We start from the raw sequence: 26,319 nt of genomic DNA on the forward strand, positions 1-26,319 counted from the left end.
CAACTTCCGGATCCGTCGTTGCGTCGTAACAACTGAAGATGTTACGACGGATCCGGAATAATACATTTCAATGGGCTATTATTCCGGATCCGTCGATGCGGCAAGTGTTCAGGATTTTTGACCGGAGCAAAAAGCGCAGCATGCTGCGGTATTTTCTCCGGCCAAAAAACGTTCCGGTCCTGAACTGAAGACATCCTGATGCATCCTGAACGGATTTCTCTCCATTCAGAATGCATTGGGATAATCCTGATCAGGATTCTTCCGGCATAGAGCCCCGACGACGGAACTCTAAAGCGCAAGTGTGAAAGAGCCCTAACCCGGCATGACCACTACACTTTAAACGGAGCTGTGCTTTCTGTTCCATTCAACAGCAAGTTTGCACATCGAAAGCTGCAGGGATCATCTGATCGGTGGGGGTGAGGGGTGTCTGATCCTCACTGATCAGATATTAATGACCTATCCTGAGCATAGGTCATCAGTATCAGGTGCCTAGAAAACCCCTTTAAGCTTTATTTTTACAATGCCAGTGGACCCCTTTAAGGGACTTATACACAATCTCGAGAGATGGATACGTTACATTAGCTACTTGGTAACATAGGCAGTCATGGCTCCATCTTCCTGTCCCTGGGTCACTTGTCAACCTCTGTGCAGGGTTCAAACTCCAGCTAATGCAAATAAACAAACTAATGGAAAAAGGCAATAGTGCAGTAAAAATGTATATGCTGATGGAGGTTGTAGTCTAACTCTGCTGCGGTCACTGCACGCACTTATAGTATATGACAACACAAAAGAATACTCTTACTTCAGCAGAATTGCGCATAAACGTTATGATAGGAATACACAGCAGCAGTCCTTTCAACCTCGGCACATACTGTACTATGAGTGTTTATAACTATATGCCCCGTCTTATACTGCCATAGGTCACTTCTCGCTTTCCTCTTGCTCTCTCCTCAGCAAAAAGTCCAGCTGCTACATGTAACATGAAGCGTTTATTCCAAAACTGATGAAGCACTCTTTTTATATTACAGCCAGATTATGGATGTGACATTGATTCAGGAAGCGTGTGCACATACCATCCTGGAGCTGTGCATTGTGTCAGAGGGATCTATGGCAGGTACTATGTCTTACTATGTTCTGGGTCACAGTAGTAGATACATGCTTAGCTAATCCTGAATAGTTGTAAGGTGTTAAAGAATTAATGTGGTTTAATCTAGACATGAACATACAGTTGAAACCAGAGGTTTACATATACTATATAAAAAGACACATGTGCATGTTTTTTTTTCCAATATCTGACATGAAATCTGAATAAACCTTTCCTGTTTTTGGTCAATTAGGATTACCATAATGATTATTATTTGGCAAATGCCAGAATAATGAGAGAGAGAATGCTGTAAGGCATTTTTATTTCTTTCTGCAAAGTCAAAAGTTTACATACATTTCATTAATAGTGATGAGCGGAATAGGCAATATCCGTTTTTGCGATATTTTGCAAATTTTTCGCATAATATTAGCAATAATAAATTAGCAAATTCTAGAATTCGCGATCTCCAGTCATCATTTTAGCGATTGCGCAAATCGGCACTAATGATGCGCATATTTTTTGCGCAATACATGCAACTTCACATTTTATCAGGTCTCAGTAGATATTACTGATTGGTGCACAGAGTATTGTGGTGACATCACAGCACTATGTCTGTAGCATGTATGTATGGACAGCAGAGAAACAGTAATTCCTATCACACTACCTAACACCTTGCACTGGAACTTATCAGCTACACTATATCACTATCTAACCTACATTGACTATCTGTATACATATATGAGCTAACTATCTAATGTAATTGGATAAGGAATAGGATCCAGATGAAAGCACAGAGCACAGCAATGTCACTGCTCTCTCTCTCTCAGAACTGCAAAGGAGTTTCTTATATAGTAAGGGTTAGGCTACATGCACACGACCGTTGTGTGTTTTGCAGTCCGCAAATCGCAGATCCACAAAACACAGATGGCGTCCGTGCACGTTCCGCAATTTGGGGAACGGCACGAAAAGCCTTTAATATAACTGCCTATTCTTGTCTGCAAAGCGCCAACAAGAATAGGACATGTCATTTTTTTTTTTTGCGGGGCCACGGAACAGAGCAATGGATGTGCACACGGAGTCCTGTCTGCATCTTTTGCGGCCCCATTGAAGTGAATGGGTCCACATCAGAGCTGCCAAAACTGCAACTCGGATGCGGACCAAAACAACGGCCGGATGCATGAGGCCTTAGGTAACTTTCTAATTGGTTGTTAGGGATGTTGCTAAGCTCTGACAAAGATATTGCTGCCTTCTCATTGGCCCACAAGCAAGAAGGGAGGTTACTGATGAAAAAAAAAACTAGAATATTTGCGAGTACGAATATATAGCACTATATTCTACATCTTTGTGAATTCTCGAAGTGCCGCAAAAAAATTCACGATTAGAATATTTGTGATCAACACTATTCATTAATATTTGGTACCATTGCCCTTAAACTGTATGACTTGGGTCAAAGGTTTTGGATATCCTTCCAGAAGCTTCTCACAATAGTTGGTCAGAATTTGGGCCCATTCCGCCTGACAAAACTGGCGTAACTGAGCCATGTTTGTTGGTCGCCTTGCTCGCACCTGCCTTTTCAGCTTTGCCCATAAATTTTCAATAGGATTGAGATCAGGGCTTTGTGATGGCCACTCCAAAACATTGACTTTGTTATCCTTAAGCCACTTTGTAACCAGTTTGGCAGTATGCTTCGGGTCATTGTACATTTGGAAGACCCATTTCCGCCCAAGCTTTAACTTCCTGGCTGATGTCTTGAGATGTATTTTCACATAATCTTCTTTCCTCATGATGCCATCTATTTTGTGAAGTACACCAGTCCCTCCTGCAGCAAAATAACCTCACAACATGATGCCACCCCCCCTCCCCCCGTGTTCCACAGTTGGGATGGTGTTCTTAGGCTTCCAAGCTTCTCCCTTTTTACTCCAAATGCAACGATGGTCATTATGGCCAAATGGACAAAAAGTTTAATTTTAGTTTCGTCAGACCACAGGACATGTCTCCAAAAATGTAGATCTTTGTTCCTGTGTGCATTTGCAAACATTAATCTGGCTTTTTTTAATGTTTCTTTTGGAGTAATGGCTTCTTCCTGGCAGAGTGGCCTTTCTGCCCATGTTGATACAGTACTCGTTTCACTGATGACGTGGACACAATCTTAACAGCTTCCGCCATCATCTTCACAAGGTCTTTTGCTCTTGTTCTTGAGTTGATATGCACATGTCAGACCAAAGCACGTTCATTTCTGGAACACAGAACCCGTCTCCTTCCTGAGCGGTATGATGGCTGGACATTACCATCTTGTTTGTACTTACATATAATTGTTTGTACAGATGAACGAGGCACCTTCAGGTATTTTGAAATTGCACCCAAGGTTGAGCCAGACTTGTGCAAGTCGACAATTCTCTTCCTGATATCTTGGCTGATTTCTATAGACTTTCCCATGATGCTACACAAAGAAGCAGTGTGTTTCAGGAGTGCATTTGAATACATCAAGAGGTGTGTATCTAATTAACTCAGATGTTGCCAACAAACCTAAAAGAAGCTTCCAAACACATAACATCATATGGGCAGTCCAGAATTGTTTAAAGGCATAGTAATCTTAGTGTATGTAAACTTTTGACATTGCAGAAAGTAATAAAAATGCCTTAAAACATTCTCTCTCTCATTATTCTGACATTTGGCAAATAATAATAATTATGGTAATCCTAATTGACCAAAAACAGGAAAGGTTTATTCTGATTTTATGTCAGATATTGAGGAAAGCATGCATACTGTATGTGTATTTTTATATAGTGTATGTAAATTTCTGGTTTCAACTGTACATAACATAACAGAGTATCTGCAAAGGGTTGATTGTTATACTGTTATTTGGTTAATTAGAGTGTTCTGGATTTGTCTTGCAATAGTATTTTATGGATAGGTCAAGATAAACAACCTTGACTAAGCCCCTTTATGTTGCTAGGATCTGGACCTGGCTCTGTCCCTAGTCAGTAGAGAATCTAATGCTAACTGAGGAAGAGAGAGGACCTACATGTCCTCGCTCCCCAGGACTAGGCCTGAATCTCAGAGAACCATTATCTCTGAGACAGCGACAGCTAACAAAGCAGCTTTGTCCAAAGTGCTCCAGAGAGAGAGAGAACGAAAAAAAGGTTCAGAATCTGCAAGGCCGTGCATTGAAGTCAGCAAGGTAATGGACACGTTTAAGGCTGTCTACCAGAGAGAGTTTTGCCAGTGCACCCAGCCAAATTTTGAGACGGTCTGGCCAGCCGTATCTTAAAGGGAGTCTGTCACCACAATTTTCCCTTATATACCGCTTACATAGCACTGTAGCATAACTGTAGATCAGTCAATTGGTACCTTGTCTTTTTGTTTTGATGTTCACCAGGGGCAAAAACGCAGTTTTATTCATATGTAAATGAGGGCTCGCAAGTGCCCAGGGGGCGTCATTCGGGCTGTAAGCGCCCAGGCCGCTCTGCCTTCTTCTCACATAACCCCTCCCCAGCCTCTTGCTTGGCCCACCCTGTAAGCCTCTTACGTCATCCAGTGTACTGGCCGAGATCCCGCTGGCGCATGCATTTTTGCCCCTGGTAAACATCAAAACAAAAAGACAAAGCTACCATTTGACTGATCTATAGTTTTGCTACAGTGCTATATAAGTGGTCTATAAGGGCAAATTTTGGTGACAGATTCCCTTTAGAGCTGTATCCCTCAGTCTGGAAATAGTAGAACATCTACTGTGAACCTTATTGCAAGACTAATGTTCTGCAGAAAGAGAGAGACTTTAGAAAGAGAGAAGGCGTACCACAAACCCCATTATGGCTCCTATCTGTACATTGCTGTTGAAGATGAATTGCACTGTGATTTGCTCGGAACTGTACTGCTACTCCTATTCTGCACTTTAGTAAAGAGATATTCATTTATTTACTACTAATGGCCTGGTCACTGACTCAATTACTGTACACTGGCCATTGTACCTGTGTCCACAAACCTGCCTTGCAACCTGCCGAGACCCAACACCGGGGTGTGCCCTGATGAAGAACAGGTGTGCCCTCCAGTTAATGCCTGGTGCTAGGAGGGTATCTGTGTGAGGACTGTCACTATGATCTGTGTGTACACTCATTCTTGCGAGAACCACTACCACTCCCATCCTCCACTCGTTCCTCATGGGCTGCCGCTGGATATAAAAATGAAGTTTTGTGGATGGTAGTGTTTATGGAGATAAGAGGCTGTCATTGTTAATAGGGACATGGACTGGTGCTTTTGATATAGGTTATTGGATTGCCATTGTTGATAGGGGCATTTGGCTGCCACTTTTATATGGGCTCTATTAGGAGAACATTGACGGTGCATCTGTGTGTGAAATATAGTAACCACAAGACAAACATTTTTCTAGTCTACATATCAGACCATTTCATTCTGTTGTTTTCGCCAGCATGAAATGGATGCACACACAAATCAATGGATTATATTCAACTGCACAAAAATGTAAGCCAGTGTGTCTTCAGGCTAAGTGCCCCTTTAAAGAGGACTTCTGGCAGCAAAATGTTGATGCCCTCTTCTCAGGTCAGTGAAGTTACATTCATCGGTCACATGGCTTATGTGCAGCTCAGTCTTATTCAATTGAATGGGCCTGGGCTGTAATGCCAAGAACAGACATTATACAATGTACGGCGCTGTGCTTGGTATCCTGTAGGAAGGCCACGATGGCGTGTGATTAGAGGAGGTGCCTGGAGTTGGATCCCCACCAATAAGGTATTGAAGGTATCCTAAGGGCCTCTGATGTATGTGCTATTTCTTGTAGCTCTACAGGTGTTACATCAGTGGCCCGTGTCCACCACTGTTTCTATTAGGAACTTTATTCACTGAACTACTGCTACTCCCATTTTATCTTCATCACCACTCCCCTCCTCTCCTTGCTCTATGTTTAGTTGCATGGCTGCTTCTAATTTCTAACCGGCTTCTGCTATAAATGCTGGGCTGCCCCTTCACTCCTTGCCTGAACTTAGGTTCCAGTTTACCAGTAAAGGTATGCTATTGTGTTGGTCTGCCTGTGTACCAAACTTCTGTCTGTTAACCTACTGATACTCCACTTCCTGCTCTGACATTAGCCTGTCTACTGTACTGACTCCTGCTGCCTGCCCTGACTTTAGATTAGTTTCACGGATTTGCATAAACTCTGCCTGCTTACTGACTATGAATTTTGCCTGACTCATTGGTGCTTTGCATCATTAATCAGTGTCTCTGACCCCTGTCAGTCACCTGCCTACTAAACCGGGACTATTTTAAGAGGTAGCGGTCTGGTGGGTCCCTTGCAGTGTAGGCCAGATCCCTGTATATGGGTTAAACGGGTGAAAACCAGGGGACTGCCAAGATGAAGCCCTTAGTACTAGCCCACAGTCAAACACCCACTGCCTGTTACAGTAGGTTAAATTAGTTTTCCGGGAGTTTAACACTGATGACTAGTGATGAGCGGCATATGTAATATTTGAATTTGCAATATTTCGCTAATTTTTGGCCGAATATTTTCCATAAATTAGCAAATTCGAGAATTCGTGATCTCCAGTCATTGTTTACTTGATTGCGAAAAAGCGGCAATGTAATATATTTGCGATAAATTTGCGATTAGAATATTCAACAGTATTCGCAAATACGAATATATATATATATAGCACTATATAGTGGCGATATTCGCGATTAAAATTTGCAATTCGAATATTGATGACCTATTCTCAACAGGGACGTAGCTAAAAGCTCATAGGCCCGGTGCAAGAGTTCAGCTTTTGGCCCCCTTTCCCTCAGTGTTTTGTGGCCAGGAGCAGGGAAGCACATAGCCTTTATGCTGCCTGAGGAAAAAATTGAAACTGCACCCCCCCCCCCCCCCATGTCAAATTCTTGACCTAACCCCTTCCCTCCAGCCAGAGATGTAACTTAACCTGCATGCACTTTCTATAATACTGGTGTCTTCTTATATGGCACAAGGGTCTTTGGGCCCCCTCCTGGGCCCTGTAGTGACTGCTACCTCTGCACCCCCTATAGCCAAGCCCCTGATTCTCAAGCTATGTCATCAATATCTGATCAGGTTGGCCCTGACACCTAGCATGCCATCAATCAGCTGTTTGAAGAGGCAGCATTTACTGGGGCACCAGTGCCTCTTCAAATAGCTGATCAGCAGGGGTGCTGGGAGTCAGATTCCCACTGATCAGATATTGCTGACGTATACTGAGAATACGCCATCAACATTAAACTCCTGGAAAATCCCTTTAATGTCCAAAGGTCCCCCAGGGAAATATTTTTTTTTTTCGTTTTCATAGAGCTTCACTAAAACAATCAAAACCAAATTATATTATATAGTATTTACACAAAAGTAATTGAAAGCTTTATGCAATTTCTCTGGATTCTTCACTACACTAAATAACTCCAATGCAGGGATAACAGTTCCACCTGAGCTCTGGTGGCCCAAAAGCCCCTCTACCACATAAAATTGTCATTTTGCTTAGGCTACTTTCACACTTGCGGCAGGACGGATCCGACAGGCTGTTCACCATGTCGGATCCGTCCTGTGGCTATTTCGTTGTGCCGCCGGACCGCCGCTCCGTCCCTATTGACTATAATGGGGACGGGGGCGGAGCTCCGGTGCAGCACGGCGGTGCATGGCGAAAGGCCGTCGGACTAAAATTACTGCATGTCAGGCTTTAGTCCGGCGGCTTTCGCCATGCTGCGCCGGAGCTCCGCCCCCGTCCCCATTATAGTCAATGGGGACGGAGCGGCGGCACGGCAAAATAGCCGCAGGACGTATCCGACATGGTGAACAGCCTGTCGGATCCGTCCTGCTGCAAGTGTGAAAGTAGCCTTACTTATATTGCACCAAAATACTCCACAGATAGTATCTTTATTTGCTGTCCCCGGGGGAGCTCAAAATCTAAATTCACTACCAGTATGTCTTTGGAGTGTGAGAGGAAACCCACAAAAACACAAGAAGAACATACAAACTCCATGCAGATGTTCTCCTTGGTTGAACATAGGACCCCAGTGATAGCCACTGCTATTGTACTAACCAAACAATAAAACACCAGTTTTATAAATATCATATCGTAGATGGGAACATGTAAAAGATTTTGCATTGGGGCCCATGAACTTGAAGTTACACTCATGCTTATATTGCTTATATACTGTAAATTATGCATTGCCTAACTGTCAATGGGGGGGGGGTTTATCTTGATAGTACATTTTGCAAATGCAAAGAATTTTGGCGCCTACCCAAACATGTGCACTTTGCATAGTGGTTCTTTAAATGAATGCTATGTTTTCCTGACCTACTGCAGTTATATTAAAGCATCATAAATCTGCATGACGTTCCATCAAGACAGGGTACTTACACTGACTGAATACAGAAAACCTACTAGTGAGGGTAAAAACCACATCTTCTATATGTCATTCACTATTATTTTTTTTTCTCTCCCCAGTCCTAAGTATGCAGCAGGACAGCAGTGCTGCTATGACGAAAGAGGAATCCAAGTCCTTACTAGTGATTCAATAGGCGGCAGCACCCCTGACCGAGGACATGACTGGGGGTCCCCTCCATATAGAAAGCCTCCCAGAGTGCCTGGGTTCTCCCATTGGCTGTACGATGTGATCAGCTTCTATTACTGTTGTCTGTGGTCAGATAACTGCCAGTATTACTTAGAACTCAGGCCATCCAGTGATTGTCGCACATACAAGCCCCCAAAAGTCGGTAAGTAATTGTAATCCACTCTAATGAAAAACAATGATCTTGCATTCCAGTTATATAGCCAGCCTAAGCCATCATTTATGATCAATGAGGCATTTACCCCTGGGACCCCCACTTATCCTGAGAATGAAGAGGCTGCAGCAGTGATTTAGCGCAGTCTCCTCTCTGTTTTCCTGGCAATTGGCTGTGCAGGGAACTTCAGTCAGCCCTATTCACTAGAAATCAGCTAACTTAGTGCCCCTTTATGCTCAGGATCAGTGGGGATTCCAGAAGAAAGATTCTCCACGATCATAAAGTTCTGGCCTATTTTAATACATACTATGAGTGGGATATCCTTTTATGACTAGCCCTGACCAAATGTGCTAATATGCTAATATATAACAATACTATATAAAAAGCTGTATGGGTTTTGGGGAAAAGTTTTAGCTTTTGATGAAAGAGCAGAGAATTCAGTGCTATACAGCCAGTGGATCACAGTCCAAAAGTAGAGGGTGGTGCCATTGATGAGCCATCAATTAAGCAATCAGTCAGCCAATAACTGTACATGCAACGAAAAATGAACATGAAATACAGTAACATAACTCTAAGGAATATTAACAAAGACTAAGGACACAAGAAGGGGCAGGTGAGGTAACCGGGAAAAGGGAAAGGGAGGAGAGTAGGGGAATGGGTGGAATCTGGAGTGGGGAATCATTGGAAGGCCATCATACCCCCAATAGGAGTGTGGAGTCAGGGCATGCCTGAGATGAGGTGTTAGTCTTCCAGGTCCCAAGTCGCCTTAAAACCGTTTAGTATTGTTGTATAGAGAAGTTTTCAAAGGAGTTTTCCGAGTGTTTTATACTGATTACTAGGGATGAGCAAATCGACTTCGGATGAAACATCCGAAGTCGATTCGCATAAAACTTTGTTCCAATACTGTACGGAGCAGGAGCTCCGTACAGTATTAGAATGTATTGTCTCTGATGCACCAAAGTTATTACTTTGCAAAGTCTCGCAAGACTTCGAGTAATAACTTGCTAAATTAATTTGTACTGTAAAAAACCATTTCCCAAACTTCGGCTCATCAGATACAATGCATTCTAATACTGTACGTACAGTATTGGAACAAAGTTTTATACAAATCGACTTTGGACGTTTCATCCAAAGTTGATTCGCTCATCCCTACTGATTACCTATCCTCCAGTGAGCACCGCAGCCTCCTCGCAACTAACCAAGCACAGCGCTGTACCTTGGATAGCGCTGTGCTTGGTATCGCAGCTCAACCACATTCACTTGAAAGGGACTGAGCTGCACTGGCTTAGTAAGAGGTCACAGCCTCCTCAAACAGCTGATCGGCAGGGTGCCAGGAGTCGGATACTCACTGATCAGGTATTGATGGCCTATCCTGAGGATAGGTCATCAGTATTAAACCCCTTTAAGTTTTCTAGGGAGCAAATATACAGTCCAGTATAAAGATCATGCCTTGGTAATAGGTGTCTGTACAGATGTATAGAATAAGCTTCCAAAAAAGGAACATTTAGGGGACAATCTCAAAATCTATGGAGTAATTCCACCATATGGGTGGTATCGTCATGTTTAGAGATTGCAGGAGGGCAGCAGTGTGGAACCAATGCATCAGTAGTTTATATTGAATTTCTTTATAGGTGGAGCAAATAGACAATTTACCTGCTTAACTCCAGATAATCTGTCTGAGACCAGGAAAAACAGGTTTGCCGATGGCTGTCAACCATTTGTCCATGTACAGTATTTATGGTGGGGGCCCCATTTCCAACAGGGGAGTAAAGTATTTGGTTATAAAATGGCATATTTTACAATAATGGAATCTCTTGCTAGGTGGGAGATCCAGTTGATGAGTTAGGTATTCGAAACGTCTAATTTCCAAAGTTGTGGTGTCATCCACATCAGCCAAACGAAAGAGACCCACGGCTGACCAAGACCAGACGGTAGAAGATGTCAGACTCTCAGGGATTGCAGGAATATAGACAAAGGATATCACGGAGGAGTTAATATATGATATGTCTAGAGGAATTCTTAGGGCCTAATAGGGGAGTGGTCCATTGGCCACAGGGTGGAGTTAGGGTGCATTGGGGTGAGGTACAGCTTTTTAATTTATATCCATTTAGTAAAGGTATCTTCTTGGGTCATCCAAAAAGGAATATAGATCTGAGATGGGTTACCCGGTAATAATAAAGGAGAATAGGCACTGAGAGACCCCCTGAGCCAGCCCGAAAGCATGACTGTTGGTACATCATACCGTTTATTATTCCATATGAAGTAAAAAATGTCCCTCTACATGAACGCCAATTTGGATAGTGGACTTCTAGCAGTTGGGGTATCAAAAAGGATTTTAGGGAGGAGGGTGATTTTTACAGTTGATACCCCACCCAACAAAGATAAAGGCGTTTCCATTTGCGTAACAACTCTTTCAGTCTCTGAAAGAGAGGAGGAAAATTACAAGAAGACAAAGAAGAGTTAGAAGCAGAGATGTGGACTCCTAAATATGCCTTGAGATCTCTTTCTTACCGGATTTGTAGTATTTTGTTTATATATATATATATATATATATATATATATATATATGTTGGTAAGGCTGATTAGTCAGCCTGCATTTGTGGGAGGGGCGGAGGCTCTTCATATACGAGCCACACCCTCACTCACAGGTGTGTGTTTTCAGGTGCCCCACTAACCTCCGACTCCCTACAACCACGGTGAATCGGATTTTGGACAAGGTCCAGCATTTTCTCACGGTAGAAGATTCAGATAGTAGGTCGGTCTTCACGTCTCAAGCGTTAAAACAATTCTCAGGGGCGCACAGTAGAACAAAGCGCGGATAGCTGTTGTCTGGGTAACTATTCAAGGATTCTCTTCCTATCTACATGGTTCTTTTTGGCCCTCATTCCTGCATAGTCTAGGCAGTTAGGGTTTGGTCCCACGATCTCCTGACGCTAGGGCATTGCCAGTACTCGCACTAGAACCAAACTTTACAAGTTTCAGTTGGTTTTATGATCCATTTCACAACGTACTCTCGGTCCTCCATTCCGCTTTGGTGCAGTATCCGCAATATTGAGCATCATGTTTCTGGCCTTGTCATCCACAAGATGGGTTGTAGGTTTCCTACTGGTCTTGCCTCACATACCCTGAATGTTCGCTCTAGATCCCGGATGCCTTGCAGTTGGCTTGGGGATTAGTTTGTACATGCCATTCAAATTCCTATTCTATCCTACTTGGCTTGGTTTTTGCCCACTTATAGGCCTACCCACGATCATGGCTTAGGGCACACAACAAGCCATTTAGTCAGGTCAGCTAAAACATGCCTAGCTGGGTTAGGTTGTTCCTGTTGTTTTCTCCCTAGGGTTCTTCGGATACCTCTTGGCCGTAGCCATGACCACAAGTTGGTAAGGCTGATTAGTCAGCCTGCATTTGTGGGAGGGGCGGAGGCTCTTCATATACGAGCCACACCCTCACTCACAGGTGTGTGTTTTCAGGTGCCCCACCCTCCCTCCCTTATCTTCTCATTTCCACAGGGTATGCCCACTTATAGGCCTACCCACGATCATGGCTTAGGGCACACAACAAGCCATTTAGTCAGGTCAGCTAAAACATGCCTAGCTGGGTTAGGTTGTTCCTGTTGTTTTCTCCCTAGGGTTCTTCGGATACCTCTTGGCCGTAGCCATGACCACAAATATATTTAGCAGAAGCATATTAGGCTACTTTCACACTTGTGTTGTGTCCGGTATTGAGATCCAGCAGAGGATGCATTCTGAATGGAAAGAGATCCTGTCAGGATGCATCAGGATGTCTTCCGGTCCGACAGCACCAGAATTACAATTGCAAGTGTAAAAGTAGCTTTAGATGTAAAGTTATAAAGTTACTGCATGCCTATTTTAGCCATATTTATAACAATACTAGCAGAAGGACCCGGCTTTGCAAGGATATATTCCATCTATTTTATTTAATGTTTCTGTGTGTCGTTAAAAGATATCGACAGTATCCTCCATAACAGTGACCTCTACAGTACCCCGCCCCCTTAACAGTGAACTTCACAGCCCCTTACCCCTTAACACTGACCCCCCATTAGTGCCCCACCTCCTTAAAATGGGACTTCCACAGCAGCCCATCCCCTTAACTTTGACCTTCACAGCAGCCCGTCCCTTTAATAGTGAGTTTCACAGCACCCTACTTCCTTGACATTGACCTCCTCAGGGGCCCGCCCCCTTACAGTGACCTATACAGCACCCCGGCCCTTAGAAGAAACCGTCCCCTCATTTGTGTCCTCCACTGTTCCACACCCCCTTAACAGAGACCTCCAAAGCACCCGTCCCTTAAACAGTGACTGCCACAGTACCCTGTTCCCTTAACAGTGACCTCACAGTACCCTGCTGATTTAACAGTGACCTCCACAGCAGCTGCCCCTTTAATAGTGGCTCCTGCCCCCTTAACAGTGACCTCCACAGCAGCTGTCCCTTTAATAGTGGCCCCTGCCCCCTTAACAGTGACCTCCACAGTGCCTGCAGATTTAACAATGACCTCTACAGCGGCCTGCCCCATTAACAGTAACATCCACAGTGAATGCCCCTTTAACAGTGACCTCCACAGTGCCCCTCCCTTTAACAGTGACCTCCACAGCTGCTGCCCCTTTAATAGTGGCCCCTGCCCCCTTAACAGTGACCTCCACAGCAGCTGTCCCTTTAATAGTGGCCCCTGCCCCCTTAACAGTGACCTCCACAGCGCACTACCCTTTTAAGGCTAGGGCTACATGACGGCATGTGTCAAACGGAATTTTGTCGTACCAATACCGCGCAACAATTTTTATAATGAAAGGCTATGGTGTCGCACTGCGACATGCAACATGCTGCGACTGCAACACGACAGTTGTGTCACAGTCGCAGCTTGTCGCAGTGCGACACCATAGACTATCATTATAAAAATTGTCATGCGACATCAATGTAGCAGTGTAGTTGTGCCCTATGTGTTGTAAAACTTATTGTTGCGCCACACATGTCGTCGTGTAGCCCTAGTCTAAAGCTGACCTACAGCAGTGAAGAAAAATGGCTGGGTTGTTATGGAAACCTGGAGTAAAACTGTGTGTATGTGGAGACTAAGGGCCTGCAAGCTTCTGGTGGCTGATAAGGGACATGTGACCATGTGTATGGCAGTTGGCATATGAAGAGAAAGACTTGCAGGCTTCTATTGGTTAATGCAGGTACATTTTGTGGGAATATCTCAGGAACTGTACGTCCTAGAGAGCTGAGACTCAGTCTAAAACCTTCCCGGGCACCTGATGTACCTGTGTGCCAAATTTGGTGAAGATCGGTCCAGTCGTTTGGTAGCGCATAAAGAACAGACAGACAGAAAGAAACTTCTTTCTATATATAAGAGATAAGAGATATATAAGAGATGAAACGCACATACATAGGCTTATTATATCAAGCAGAACAATATGTTTATCAGTGCAGATTCCGCAGCGTTCTCGTTGCCGTTATTTTGCCATCCTGCTAAAAAATAAATAAATTTCTTTATATTGATTTGGGAGATAAGCATTACCAGTTAGTTTTCTGAAGCCATATTGCCATCTAGTGGAAACTAAGCATATTGCAGGCTTAGTGTGTAGTTCGCAGCAAAGTTGTCGTTTAAATCTAATGTATATAATTAAATGAAAATATAGTGGGTGATAAAATCTGACAATTTACCACTAATAAAATTGCTATTTCAAATTAAGTTACAGATTTATCATGCAGATGGTTCAACACATCACAGAGGAATATGTTTTACATAATACATCCTTGATATTTTGATCTTCTTAGAAGGATGGTCATAAGCTATTCATCTAATTTGACCACCCAGCGCATAAATCTAACGTCTTGCATCGTGCAGTTATTTGCATGAGCTTAAACTCCTGTAGATGAAAGCAACATAGTCCACTACAGTCAATGCAACTATGTATTGGTGTCACACAATGAAATATTATAGGCAGTGCATGGAACAGTATAATCCCTAAGAAATTAGATATTGATCATCTGCCATAATGTTTATTAACATATATCATTTGTATCTGTTGCAGCTTCTGCTTTTGGAGATCCTCATTTTATTACCTTTGACGGGGTCAATTACACTTTCAAGGGCAGAGGAGAGTACACACTGGTCAGCTCCAGTTATAAGTCACTCATGATACAGGGTCGGACACAACCCGTTATACATGCAAATGGTATGTGTTTACCAAAAGTAATATTTGAAGCCAGTTTTGCTTGAGCCTGCATTGGCGTACTCTGCATCAAATTTATCTAACGTTGCATATTGGTTTGTAAACTTGGTGCATTTTTACTTTTAGCATTTTTGTCTGGACATACTACTCCAGTTTTTTTCTTTTTTATGCTGTGCCCTACTTTAGGGAGTTTGCAAGTGTATTTGCAACTTAAAAACAAAATATCTCGGTGATAAATATGAAGTGAAACTCCTTAGCCTAGCTAACCATGTCTAGTTCCTCACTCGCTTTTCAAAACTGGAGTGAGTGGTGTAAATATGCAAACCGTCACAATTTTTTGTGCAAGTAAACCCTAAAATTTGCAAATAAGGCTACTTTCACACTTGCGTTTTGTGCAGATCCGTCATGGACGGATCCGTTCAGATAGTACATCCGTCTGCATCCGTTCAGAACGGATCCGTTTACATTATCTTTAACATAGCCAAGATGGATTGGTCTTGAACGCCATTTAAAGTCAATGGAGGATGGATCCGTTTTCTATTGTGCCAGATTGTGTCAGTGAAAACGTTTGGCTCAGTTTCATCAGCGGAGAAAGAATGGAGGCAAACTAATGCATTATGAGCGGATCCTTTTCCATTCAGAATGCATAAAAATGCAAACTGATCCGTTTTGGACCGCTTGTGAGAGCCCTGAACGGATCTCACAAACGGAAAGCCAAAACGCCAGTGTGAAGGTAGACTAACTATTTTGCTACTTTTTGGAGTCAGTACTCTGGAGTGCAGAGTGTAATAAATTCACCTCCCCTCTTTACTGTGTTTCACTAGGAAAACAATAGAAGCATCCATTGCAATCTCTAGTTTTTATAAACCATGACAGAAATGATTACATATTCTACTGTGCAATACACATCTTCCCACATCTACTAATCTCATTTTTCATACATGCTAGGGTTAAGTTCATTTGTAACACCTTAAAATAAAGTACTTGGGGGGGGGTCATTTATTAAGACCGGCGTTTTAGACACCTGTCTTAATAACTCCTACGCTGGCGGTGGGTCCGCTGAAGTTATATAGAGGCACAGGTCTCTATATAACTTCAGCACATCCACCGCCAGTCTAAATCTACATCAGCTTCCTTGCAATCTGCGACAGATATACGTCAGAATATTGGCATATATCAGTTAGTAAATGACCCCCTTGGTGATTGTGTGAAGATACATGCACATCCACATTACAGCCCGTTCTGTTGACATGCTGTGTACATAGATCACAGGTTCATAGGTCTCTACTGTATCAACATGAGTGCATAAGTAAACTGCATGGTATTCTTTCACTTGTCCACATTATTTCGGAGGGGGTACAGAATTTATGAATCAATCTTTGTTACATACGGTAGGTGCATAACTTTCAGGATGCAGTAATTGGAACACTATTTCTAAAATAAAGTACATTATATACAGTACAGACCAAAAGTTTGGACACACCTTCTCATTCAAAGAGTTTTCTTTATTTTCATGACTATGAAAATTGTAGATTCACACTGAAGGCATTAAAATTATGAATTAACAGATGTGGAATTATATACATAACAAAAAAGTGTGAAACAGCTGAAAATATGTCATATTCTAAGTTCTTCAAAGTAGCCACCTTTTGCTTTGATTACTGCTTTGCACACTCTTGGCATTCTCTTGATGAGCTTCAAGAGGTAGTCACCTGAAATGGTCTTCCAACAGTCTTGAAGGAGTTCCCAGAGATGCTTAGCACTTGTTGGCCCTTTTGTCTTCACTCTGCTCGATTGGGTTCAGGTCAGGTGACTGTGGAGGCCAGGTCATCTGGCGCAGCACCCCATCACTCTCTTTCATGGTCAAATAGCCCTTACACAGCCTGGAGGTGTGTTTCGGGTCATTGTCCTGTTGAAAAATAAATGATGGTCCATCTAAAGGCAAACCGGATGGAATAGCATGCCGCTGCAAGATGCTGTGGTAGCCATGCTGGTTCAGTATGCCTTTAGTTTTGAATAAATTCCCAACAGTGTCACCAGCAAAGCACCCCCACACCATCACACCTCCTCCTCCATGCTTCACGGTGGGAACCAGGCATGTAGAGTCCATCCGTTCACCTTTTCTGCGTCGCACAAAGACACGGTGGTTGGAACCAAAGATCTCAAATTTGGACTCATCAGACCAAAGCACAGATTTCCACTGGTCTAATGTCCATTCCTTGTGTTCTTTAGCCCAAACAGTCTCTTCTGCTTGTTGCCTGTCCTTAGCAGTGGTTTCCTAGCAGATATTCTACCATGAAGGCCTGATTCACACAGTCTCCTCTTAACAGTTGTTCTAGAGATGTGTTTGCTGCTAGAACTCTGTGTGGCATTGACCTGGTCTCTAATCTGAGCTGCTGTTAACCTGCGATTTCTGAGGCTGGTGACTCGGATGAACTTATCCTCCGCAGCAGAGGTGACTCTTGGTCTTCCTTTCCTGGGGCGGTCCGCATGTGAGCCAGTTTCTTTGTAGCGCTTGATGGTTTTTGTGACTGCACTTGGGGACACTTTCAAAGTTTTCCCAATTTTTCGGACTGACTGACCTTCATTTCTTAAAGTAATGATGGCCACTCGTTTTTCTTTACTTAGCTGCTTTTTTCTTGCCATAATACAAATTCTAACAGTCTATTCAATAGGACTATCAGCTGTGTATCCACCTGACTTCTCCACAACGCAACTGATGGTCCCAACGCCATTTATAAGGCAAGAAATCCCACTTATTAAACCTGACAGGGCACACCTGTGAAGTGAAAACCATTTCAGGTGACTACCTCTTGAAGCTCATCAAGAGAATGCCAAGAGTGTGCAAAGCAGTAATCAAAGCAAAAGGTGGCTACTTTGAAGAACCTAGAATATGACATATTTTCAGTTGTTTCACACTTTTTTGTTATGTATATAATTCCACATGTGTTAATTCATAGTTTTGATGCCTTCAGTGTGAATCTACAATTTTCATAGTCATGAAAATAAAGAAAACTCTTTGAATGAGAAGGTGTGTCCAAACTTTTGGTCTGTACTGTTTGTATATTGTGCGTTGGATTACTAGATACAACTAGAAATGATATATTATTAGATCTATCTAATAATCCAGTGTACACTATTTCCCATTAATGCTGGACTATGGGGATTTTCCTGTAAGGATACAATCCCTTGAATAGAAAATTGTAAAATAAAAGGCCTAGAAATTGTTACTATAATGTGCTATTGGTAATTGGAATATTTTTGAGAGCACCCTATCTTTCCTTCATATACTACAAAGGTGAAGATGGAAGTTTTCTGGAAAAACTGAAATATTTAAAATGCTGTTTACTTTTTTCATTGAAGGTTCCTCCACTTCAGTGACTGGATTCTCCTCTGTGGCCATGCAAGAGGGGAGTTCTGATGTTATTGAGGTGCGTCTAGCAGAAGACTTAGTCATGATTGAAGTTCTTCTAAACCAAGAACCTCTACGCTTTAATCGGACATGGATAGATCTTAAGGGTAAATTACTCTGCTGGTACAAATTATTCATTTAGCAAATGCTTATGCAATTCCACATATATTCTAGAAAGGTAAAAAGTGAAATGGAAAACAATATATATTTCACTTTGGGCCTTTTTCCATGGCTCCTAGCTAGCCAAATCCAGACCAAACAGGTGCAAATATACTTCTGTGTTAAAATGTTATCTCCTATACAAATTTGACTGTAGGAGATGGAGGATTAGAAAAGTAAAATCCCATTAATGGGGCTGTAGTCTGCATCAATATCTTGCATGAAAATTACTATGTGAAGCAGAAGAGAACATAAGGAGCACAGTGGAAGCTAGTGCTCCACAGCCATGCTGTCTCCAGGTGTATGTGGGTCCCATGTCTACTTCATCTTCAGCATGACAAGTGTGGACTATATTTATCCAGATTGCTGTAGAGTCCCCCCAAGCCCAGAGATGCCTGACTTCTGTCCAGCCTGTGGAGTTAGGCCACAGTCCCTTCATTCTATTTGGTGGGACCCCAAGCATAACATGTGAAGTTGACAAATGTAGGCTTAGGAAGAATAAGGGGACAGATGGAATGAAATATAACTGCAGAATCAGTCTATAGAGGGTTTGTTTGTAGTTTGTAACCCTTTCCCAACATCCACCGTACATGTATGGTGGATTTTGGGTCTTTAAAGATGGCATCTGCTCCGGATCGGAGAGAGCACCATAGCTGCCAGATGCCTGCTGTTTCACACAGCAGACACCCGTGGATAATGCCTGCAATCGGCAGTAATGCCTATCGTGTACATTTAACCTCAGGTGCCTTGGTCAAATAGGCAGGAATGCCTCCCCTGGGCGGAGAACGGGGAAGGCATTCCCTGTACCTAATGAGGCTGTACTAGGCTTCTAGGCTCATTACTTGCATATTACAATTCAGGACAGCAGGTGGCAGCACTGAATTGTAATATAGTGATCTATGTATAGGGTAATGAAAAAAATTACATTACGCTATACAAATTTCTAACGATTGCAAATTGGGGTCCACTTGGGGACCTAGGAAAAAATCTAAGAAAGGTGAAAAAAAGTTTTTAAAAATATTAAGAAGTAAAAAAATTTGAAAATTCTAATCTCTCCCCTTTTCCCAAAATAAAAATACATAATAAAAAAAATAAACATCATGGACAATTCTGTGTGGAAAAACTTTTGTACTATTAAATATTTTTTTTAAAACGTATCCCATAAGGTGAATGGCGTACCGAAAAAAATAATCATAAAGTTATACACACTCCAAAATGGTATTAACAAAGACTACAGATTGTCCTGTAGACATAACAAAGTAGTATAAAAAAGTTATGGGGGTCAGAAGAAGATGGTAAAGAAAAGAAAAATATATTTTTTTCAAAAGTTTATTTTTTATTTTTATCGTCGTAATTGTACTGACCTAAAAAATATTTTAGTAGAAAGGCCCGTCTAATGCCGAAAGGAGAAAACAAGTCTAGACATTAAGGATGTAGAGTCCTCCATACATGGATAGTTAAAAAAAAGAAAATGGATGAACTGCCTAATTTTATGTCTGTTCTTCTTTAAGGTGTATTTCTGTTTTATGGTGCTGACAAACGTGTGACGGCAATGTTTCCTTCTGGAGCTGGGGTGGAAGTGAGAGGAAGTGGAAAGTTTCTGAGTATCAATTTCCTTTTGCCAGAGGAGTTCATGAACCAAACACAAGGGCTCATGGGAGTCATGAACAATAATCCAAATGATGATTTTACTCTTAGGGATGGAAGTGTGTTATCAACTAGTTCAACTTCAGAAGAGCTTTTCCAGTTTGGTGCTAATTGTGAGTATTGCCTGAACCAGTACAAATCTTCTTCATAGCACCAATTCAAGAATGCACTAGGGGTAACTGCAAATCTGCAAAGCTCTATGTATTCTGTTGTCACTGAATCTCTGCCAGCCTGCTTCTTGTTTCCTGCTTATCATTGGTCTTGAACCTGTGGTTTTCCAGCTGTTCTAAAACAAAAAAATAAAACCCTTCCAGCCACAAGCAGGGTTTTGTAGTTGCACAATATCTGGAGAAGTACTAGTTGGTGACCGCTCATGTGGATAATGTAAAGCTATAGGCAAGCAGACATTAGGTTGTAGCACAACAGAGTTGCTGCTGCACAGTGGCAAAGGCTATCAGGTGATCGGAGGATTTCATGTGTCTGCTGGAGTATTTCATCTGTTATTTTTTGTTGTACATGATGACCAGTGTATCATAGTGGCCATCATATGTCACCACTAGTCCTTTTTTGGCTGGGCTACAGCACCTACTGCTGTGTACATAGCCTAAACTGGTAAATTCAGAATATTAGAATTTTTTTTATAACAGAAGAATACAATGCATTTTATTCAAGTATTGTGTTGATTGCAGGGGCAGTGACCATTGACAGCTCACTCTTCACATACGACTCCCAGTGGCTGATAGAGAACTATCAAGAAAAACATGACTTCCAGTTCTTACCCACCTTCTCTGTTCAGGAGGATCCCAATGATCCACTTACTAATAATATGAAGAACATATGTGGGAATGATTATTTCTGTCGATTTGATGTGCTTACCACTAGAGACCTGGACATTGGAAATGCAACTTTAATGTCACATGATAACCACAAGAATTTAGTGCAGAGTCTGCAGCCAGGTATGGAAGAAATGACTACCGTGTAGAAGACATTGAAGTTATGTGTCAAACTCATGGCCACTTCCAAGCAACTATCATATAGTGACAATTTGATGCTTATTAGCTCACAGTGTGAATCACTCATAGAATGAATGTACTACCTTTTATTGGGTCATAGAGGACTAACCAAGACTAACCAACTCCCGACCTTTACTGTACAACAGAACAGAAGCATGTGTTGTCTACTGGAATACAGTGCTTGATGTTACTAACTTTGCAATATTTTCTTCCATTTGTGTCAGTGGTCTCTTGTGGCTGGTTAGAGCCCCCAAAGAGTGGGAAGAAGGAAGGAACCAACTACCTGAACAACTCTGAAGTTAAATTCACCTGTAATAAAGGATACATTCTGGTGGGACCATATTCACGCAGATGCCAAGCAGATGGTACCTGGAGTGGGGAAACAAGTCAGTGTGTATCAGGTAAGTGAACCTTCTTGGCTGTGTCAAACATACTGTACTTTTAAATCTCCCTGGTGGTTTTGACGGTCGGTTTCTTGGTTTGGGAACATTATGGAGCCTGTGCTATTTCAGTTTGCATCCTAAGGAATTCTGCTCATTCTCTTCCCCAAAAAAACATAGTTTTCACTATGGTGATGTACCTGTGGGTATGGAGACCTGGGTCTACTCTCTTGCAATATTCTTAACTGTATTTTAACTACTTAACTGCATGTTCCCTGGTGCTGATGGTGATGGCAGAACTAATTATTATAAAAATTGACCTCCCAAGATTCTATTTTCCAGCCCCAAAGTCACAAAATAATGACATCAAGAGACCATTTGGTATAAAGTATTTGCACCACCCTTGAGTTTTGAGGGTTCAGCACAGTGATATCTCAAGAGAACTGGATGGAGATGTCTACGACCCATATAATAACATAACTTAGAAGAAGTCTTTGGTTCAACAATGCGTTTTTTTTTGCTCTGGATGTCATTGATGTATATCTGTGTAGGTGTATGATTATTTTATGCAGTTTAGGTAAAAATAGAAAGCACATTCTTGGTTCATTGCTGGCTTGTTCTGCGGACAGGGTACATTTCTAGCATTATGTATTGTCTTTTACATTAGATTGGAGATCGCTTTTACCTTGTGTACAAGTATTTCATGGTAGATGTTTTCTAATGACAAAATGTCAAGTATTCTAAGGACTGGGATAAAAGGACCAAAAATAAAGGCAATGACATGTATTACTTTTTACATTCCAGGGCTATTTTAGTTGATTTTTAAAGTACTTATCCTCAATCTTCTTGTCTAATAGCCAGTTGGTCACCGCATTATCCCTGTGCATGAAAACAACCACTGGAATGGTTTATCTGTACATGTCACTGGTAGGTGGCTGTTAATGGCCCATTCCTTTAATAAAAAGGTTGCTGGATGTGTACAGTGGATCCACACTAAAACTGGTAAAATCATAGCCCACCTGATTGTAGCTCTTAATATTCTTGTATTGTAAGTTGATGTGTCCTACTTTTCTAATATTGTCCTCTCTGGTATATTTTTATGTCTCTGTATCAAACAGAACAATGAGACTCATCAATTTATACTCACATCATAAACACATATACACTGTAAATATTGTATGCAGTGTGGTACTGTACAAATGCATTCATTGTTAACCTGACACTTACACATGGTATTTAATGCATTAAATGTGCAGTTAACATTTGCTACCATTTACATATGGTTTTACTGCATTCTGTTGTACAGAATAGGTTTGCCTACACAACGCTATACCTTCTTTTACTAATGCATACCAGGATGATGGACTCCAAGAGTATACTATTTTGTCTTCTGTCATGTCAATGAACATGCCTATGGACATGCTTAGCATGTTTATCAATAGTTTTCCTGGTGTAATGACGCTGGGTGTTTACAAGACCACTGAACTGGACTTCATGTGCAGCAGTTGCCTTTCCCAAGTATAGACAGTATCTCCTGGTACTCAGCTACCTCCAGCAGTAGGGCTGAATATATGAAGCACATGTCAACACTGGCAGACAACAAAGTACTGAGATAAACTCCCCGAACTTACGAAACGAATGGTGATGGCCACGGATGAATCAGAGGGGAGTCCAACAATGGAATAGATGGCAGATGGTAATGGCATACAGGTTGGGAGTGGATGAATGACAGTGAACAGAAAATAAAGATATACTGGTATACCGTTTTTTTCTCCCTTTAAGGCTACATGCACATGAACGTTGTTTGTTTCCATGTCCGTTCCATTTTTTTTGGCGGATAGGATGTGGACCCATTCATTTCAAAGGGTCCGCAAAAAATGTGGACAGCACACAGTGTGCTGTCCGCATCAGTATGTCCGTTCTGTAGCCCCGCCAAAAAATATTGAAAATGTCCTATTGTTGACCGTTTTAGGCATTGTTACAATGGATCCGCAAAAAAAATAATGGATGGCCAGGGAGAAGTTGAGCTTTTTTTTTCTCCTTGGCTCTGATGCTCTTCGTTGTGATTGGATCGCAGCACAGCCAGGGAGAAGGAGGCGCTAATTGAGAATCCCTGACTCCTCCCTGTACCAATGCTCGGTATTAACATACTGAGCTGGAAAACAACATAGGCGCACAGAGGGCTGTAGGATCCATATTTTAAAATAACAGGCAGGGTGGCAAGTAAAGGTATTTATCTAGAATTTAAAAAAACATGAAAGGTCCTCTTTAAGGTTTGATTAACATTAGGGGATCTGTCTTAAATAGCGAAAAATACAGTACTTCACAGCAAACAGACAAGAATAGAATGACAGGGAAATGATAAACAACACACTTAAATGCTGACAGCATTGGCTTAGGTGTTGTGTAGATTTTATTATTTTCCCTTATAACATGGAAAATAATAGCATTCTTAATACAGAATGCTTAGTACAATAGGGCTGGAGGGGTTAAAAAAAAAATAATAATATTTAACTCACCTTAATCCACTTGCTTGCGCAGCCCGGCTTCTCTTCTGTCTTCTTATTTGAGGAATAGGACCTTTGATGACGTCAATGCGCTCATCACATGGTCGATCACATGACCCATTACCGTGGTGATGGATCATGTGACGGACCATGTGATGACCGCAGTGATGTCACCACAGGTCCTTTTCCTGTGAACAGCAAAGATGAAGACAGAAAAGAAGCCGGGCTGCACGAGCAAGTGGATTAAGGTGAGTTAAAAAATGTTTTATTTTTTGTTAACCCCTCCAGCCCAATTGTACTAAGCATTCTGTATTAAGAAGGCTATTATTTTCCCTTATAACCATGTTATAAGGGAAAATAATAAAGATCAGGTCTCCATCCCAATCGTCTCCTAGCAACCGTGCGTGAAAATCGCACCCCATCCACACTTGCTTGCGGATGCTTGCGATTTTCACACAGTCCCATTCACTTCTATGGGGCCTGTGTTGCGTGGAAAACGCACAAAGAGGAGCATGCTGTGATTTTCACGCAACGCACAAGTGATGCGTGAAAATCACCACTTATGTGCACAGCCCCATAGAAATTAATGGGTCCGGATTCAGTGCGGGTGCAATGCGTTCACCTCACGCATTGGACCCGAGCGGAATTCTCGCCCATGTGAAAGGGGCCTAAGATCCCTTGTCTTTTAAAGGCTAAGCAACCAACAGCTTATCTCGAACAAGGTGATAACCTGACCCAGACTCAGATGCAAGGCAGATTCATAGCAACTGCCTAAAACAATGTTAGTAAACAGGTGTTAATAAGGCAGCAAGAAGGCCATTAATGTGATCTCAACAGGGTCTTAGGTAAAAATAGGCTACAGGACAGCACAATCCCTGATCACTGAACAAAGTCAAAATTGTATTGTTTACTAGACAAATGGGTATAAGTAAAACACATTTCTAGTGATTGGACAAAATGGTTTAGTGTCCCATTGGAATCTACAAATAAAATACTTCGTCTTTTTTCATATGTTGTCTTACCATTTTTAAATGGTTATTCCTGTATCAGAAGATAAATGTTGCAATTTTATCAATATATTTTCTAAATCAATTCCTCAAAGCTGACAAGATCTCTACCTGCAGTCATTCAGTAGTAACCTTTATTGTTTACTTCCAGGAAATTAAATATTTATGCATAATATATATTAGAAAATTGTATAACCTTTTATCATACAAAGAATAACCTTAAATGGTCACTAATTTGGCACATAACATAGCATAAATCAATTGTACGAACAATCACAACTAATGTCTAGTTCTCCCGTTATCAGCCATTTACCAGCTTGCCGATCCCCCACCCACATTAATTGTTTATTTCTTTGAAAAATGCTTCCAGCTAGGGTATCACACAAGCAGGACGGCACAACTACATAGAAAGCTTATATCTGATAGTGCTTCATTCACAAAAGTACAGGTCAGTACTTCTCTGTAATGTCCTTCGTTATCCTGTGGTTGCTTCTAAGTGACTGTGAGACAGGAAGGAGATTTTCCTCTACTTTATGTGTGTGTGTGCAGTGGATGGCAGCTAGTCTCCATCCACCATGTCTGAGAGAACTGCAAACAAGTTATTCAGCAAGCACAGAGGACAACTGCTAAAAATGCCAGATACAAGTCATAATAATAATATAATATGTTATTCCTCATATACACACACTGTACTATTGCAAATGTTGTTGAAGGCTCAGTGCTGCTTTAATTTGCCAATACCAGAATACTTCTTTAGATAGGTTTTGCCTGGACTTACCTGTTAATGACCTATTCTCAGAATAAAATATCACTAGCAGACCAGCTGTCGTCACTACCTACGACGCCAGAACCAGGAATTGGAACTACAATGCTCAGTACAATGTAGTGGCTATGTCTATTTACTGCAGCGTTGCTCCCAGCCTGATGATCAGCAGTTTTGTGGCATGTTGGGGAAGTGTTATGCACAATTCCACCATTACATTAATTAGCAGAGACAATTGTGTAAATTTATCAAAACGGGAGCAAAGGCAAACTGGTAGATATGGCCATAGCAACTAATCAGGTCCTAGCACTCATTTTTCAGAGGCTCTTTGGAAAATATAAGCAGTGACCGGATTAGCTGCTATGAGCAACTGCTCCAGTTTCCATTTGTGCCAATTATAGAACTAGTGAATCAACAGTCTT

General features: G+C 41.8%; 1 protein-coding gene across 2 annotated transcripts in view; it reads left to right on the top strand.

Moving 5' to 3' along the window:
* Window positions 1–26,319, top strand: part of LOC122924584 — a 326,694-nt gene that overhangs the window by 155,228 nt on the left and 145,147 nt on the right. Inside the window, exons 20-27 of one of the 2 annotated variants that reach the window (XM_044275833.1) lie at window positions 1,029–1,114; window positions 8,542–8,810; window positions 14,869–15,012; window positions 18,373–18,528; window positions 20,092–20,340; window positions 20,917–21,183; window positions 21,465–21,641; window positions 21,963–23,379. In XM_044275833.1, coding sequence (XP_044131768.1) covers window positions 1,029–1,114; window positions 8,542–8,810; window positions 14,869–15,012; window positions 18,373–18,528; window positions 20,092–20,340; window positions 20,917–21,183; window positions 21,465–21,641; window positions 21,963–22,027 — 1,413 coding nt within the window. In that variant the 3' untranslated portion in view covers window positions 22,028–23,379. Of the gene's footprint in view, window positions 1–1,028; window positions 1,115–8,541; window positions 8,811–14,868; window positions 15,013–18,372; window positions 18,529–20,091; window positions 20,341–20,916; window positions 21,184–21,464; window positions 21,642–21,962; window positions 23,380–26,319 lie in introns of those variants that run through there. The other variant, XM_044275832.1, reaches the window with a different exon arrangement.

Source organism: Bufo gargarizans, chromosome 1, assembly GCF_014858855.1.
Source record: "Bufo gargarizans isolate SCDJY-AF-19 chromosome 1, ASM1485885v1, whole genome shotgun sequence".
Lineage (NCBI taxonomy): Eukaryota > Metazoa > Chordata > Amphibia > Anura > Bufonidae > Bufo > Bufo gargarizans.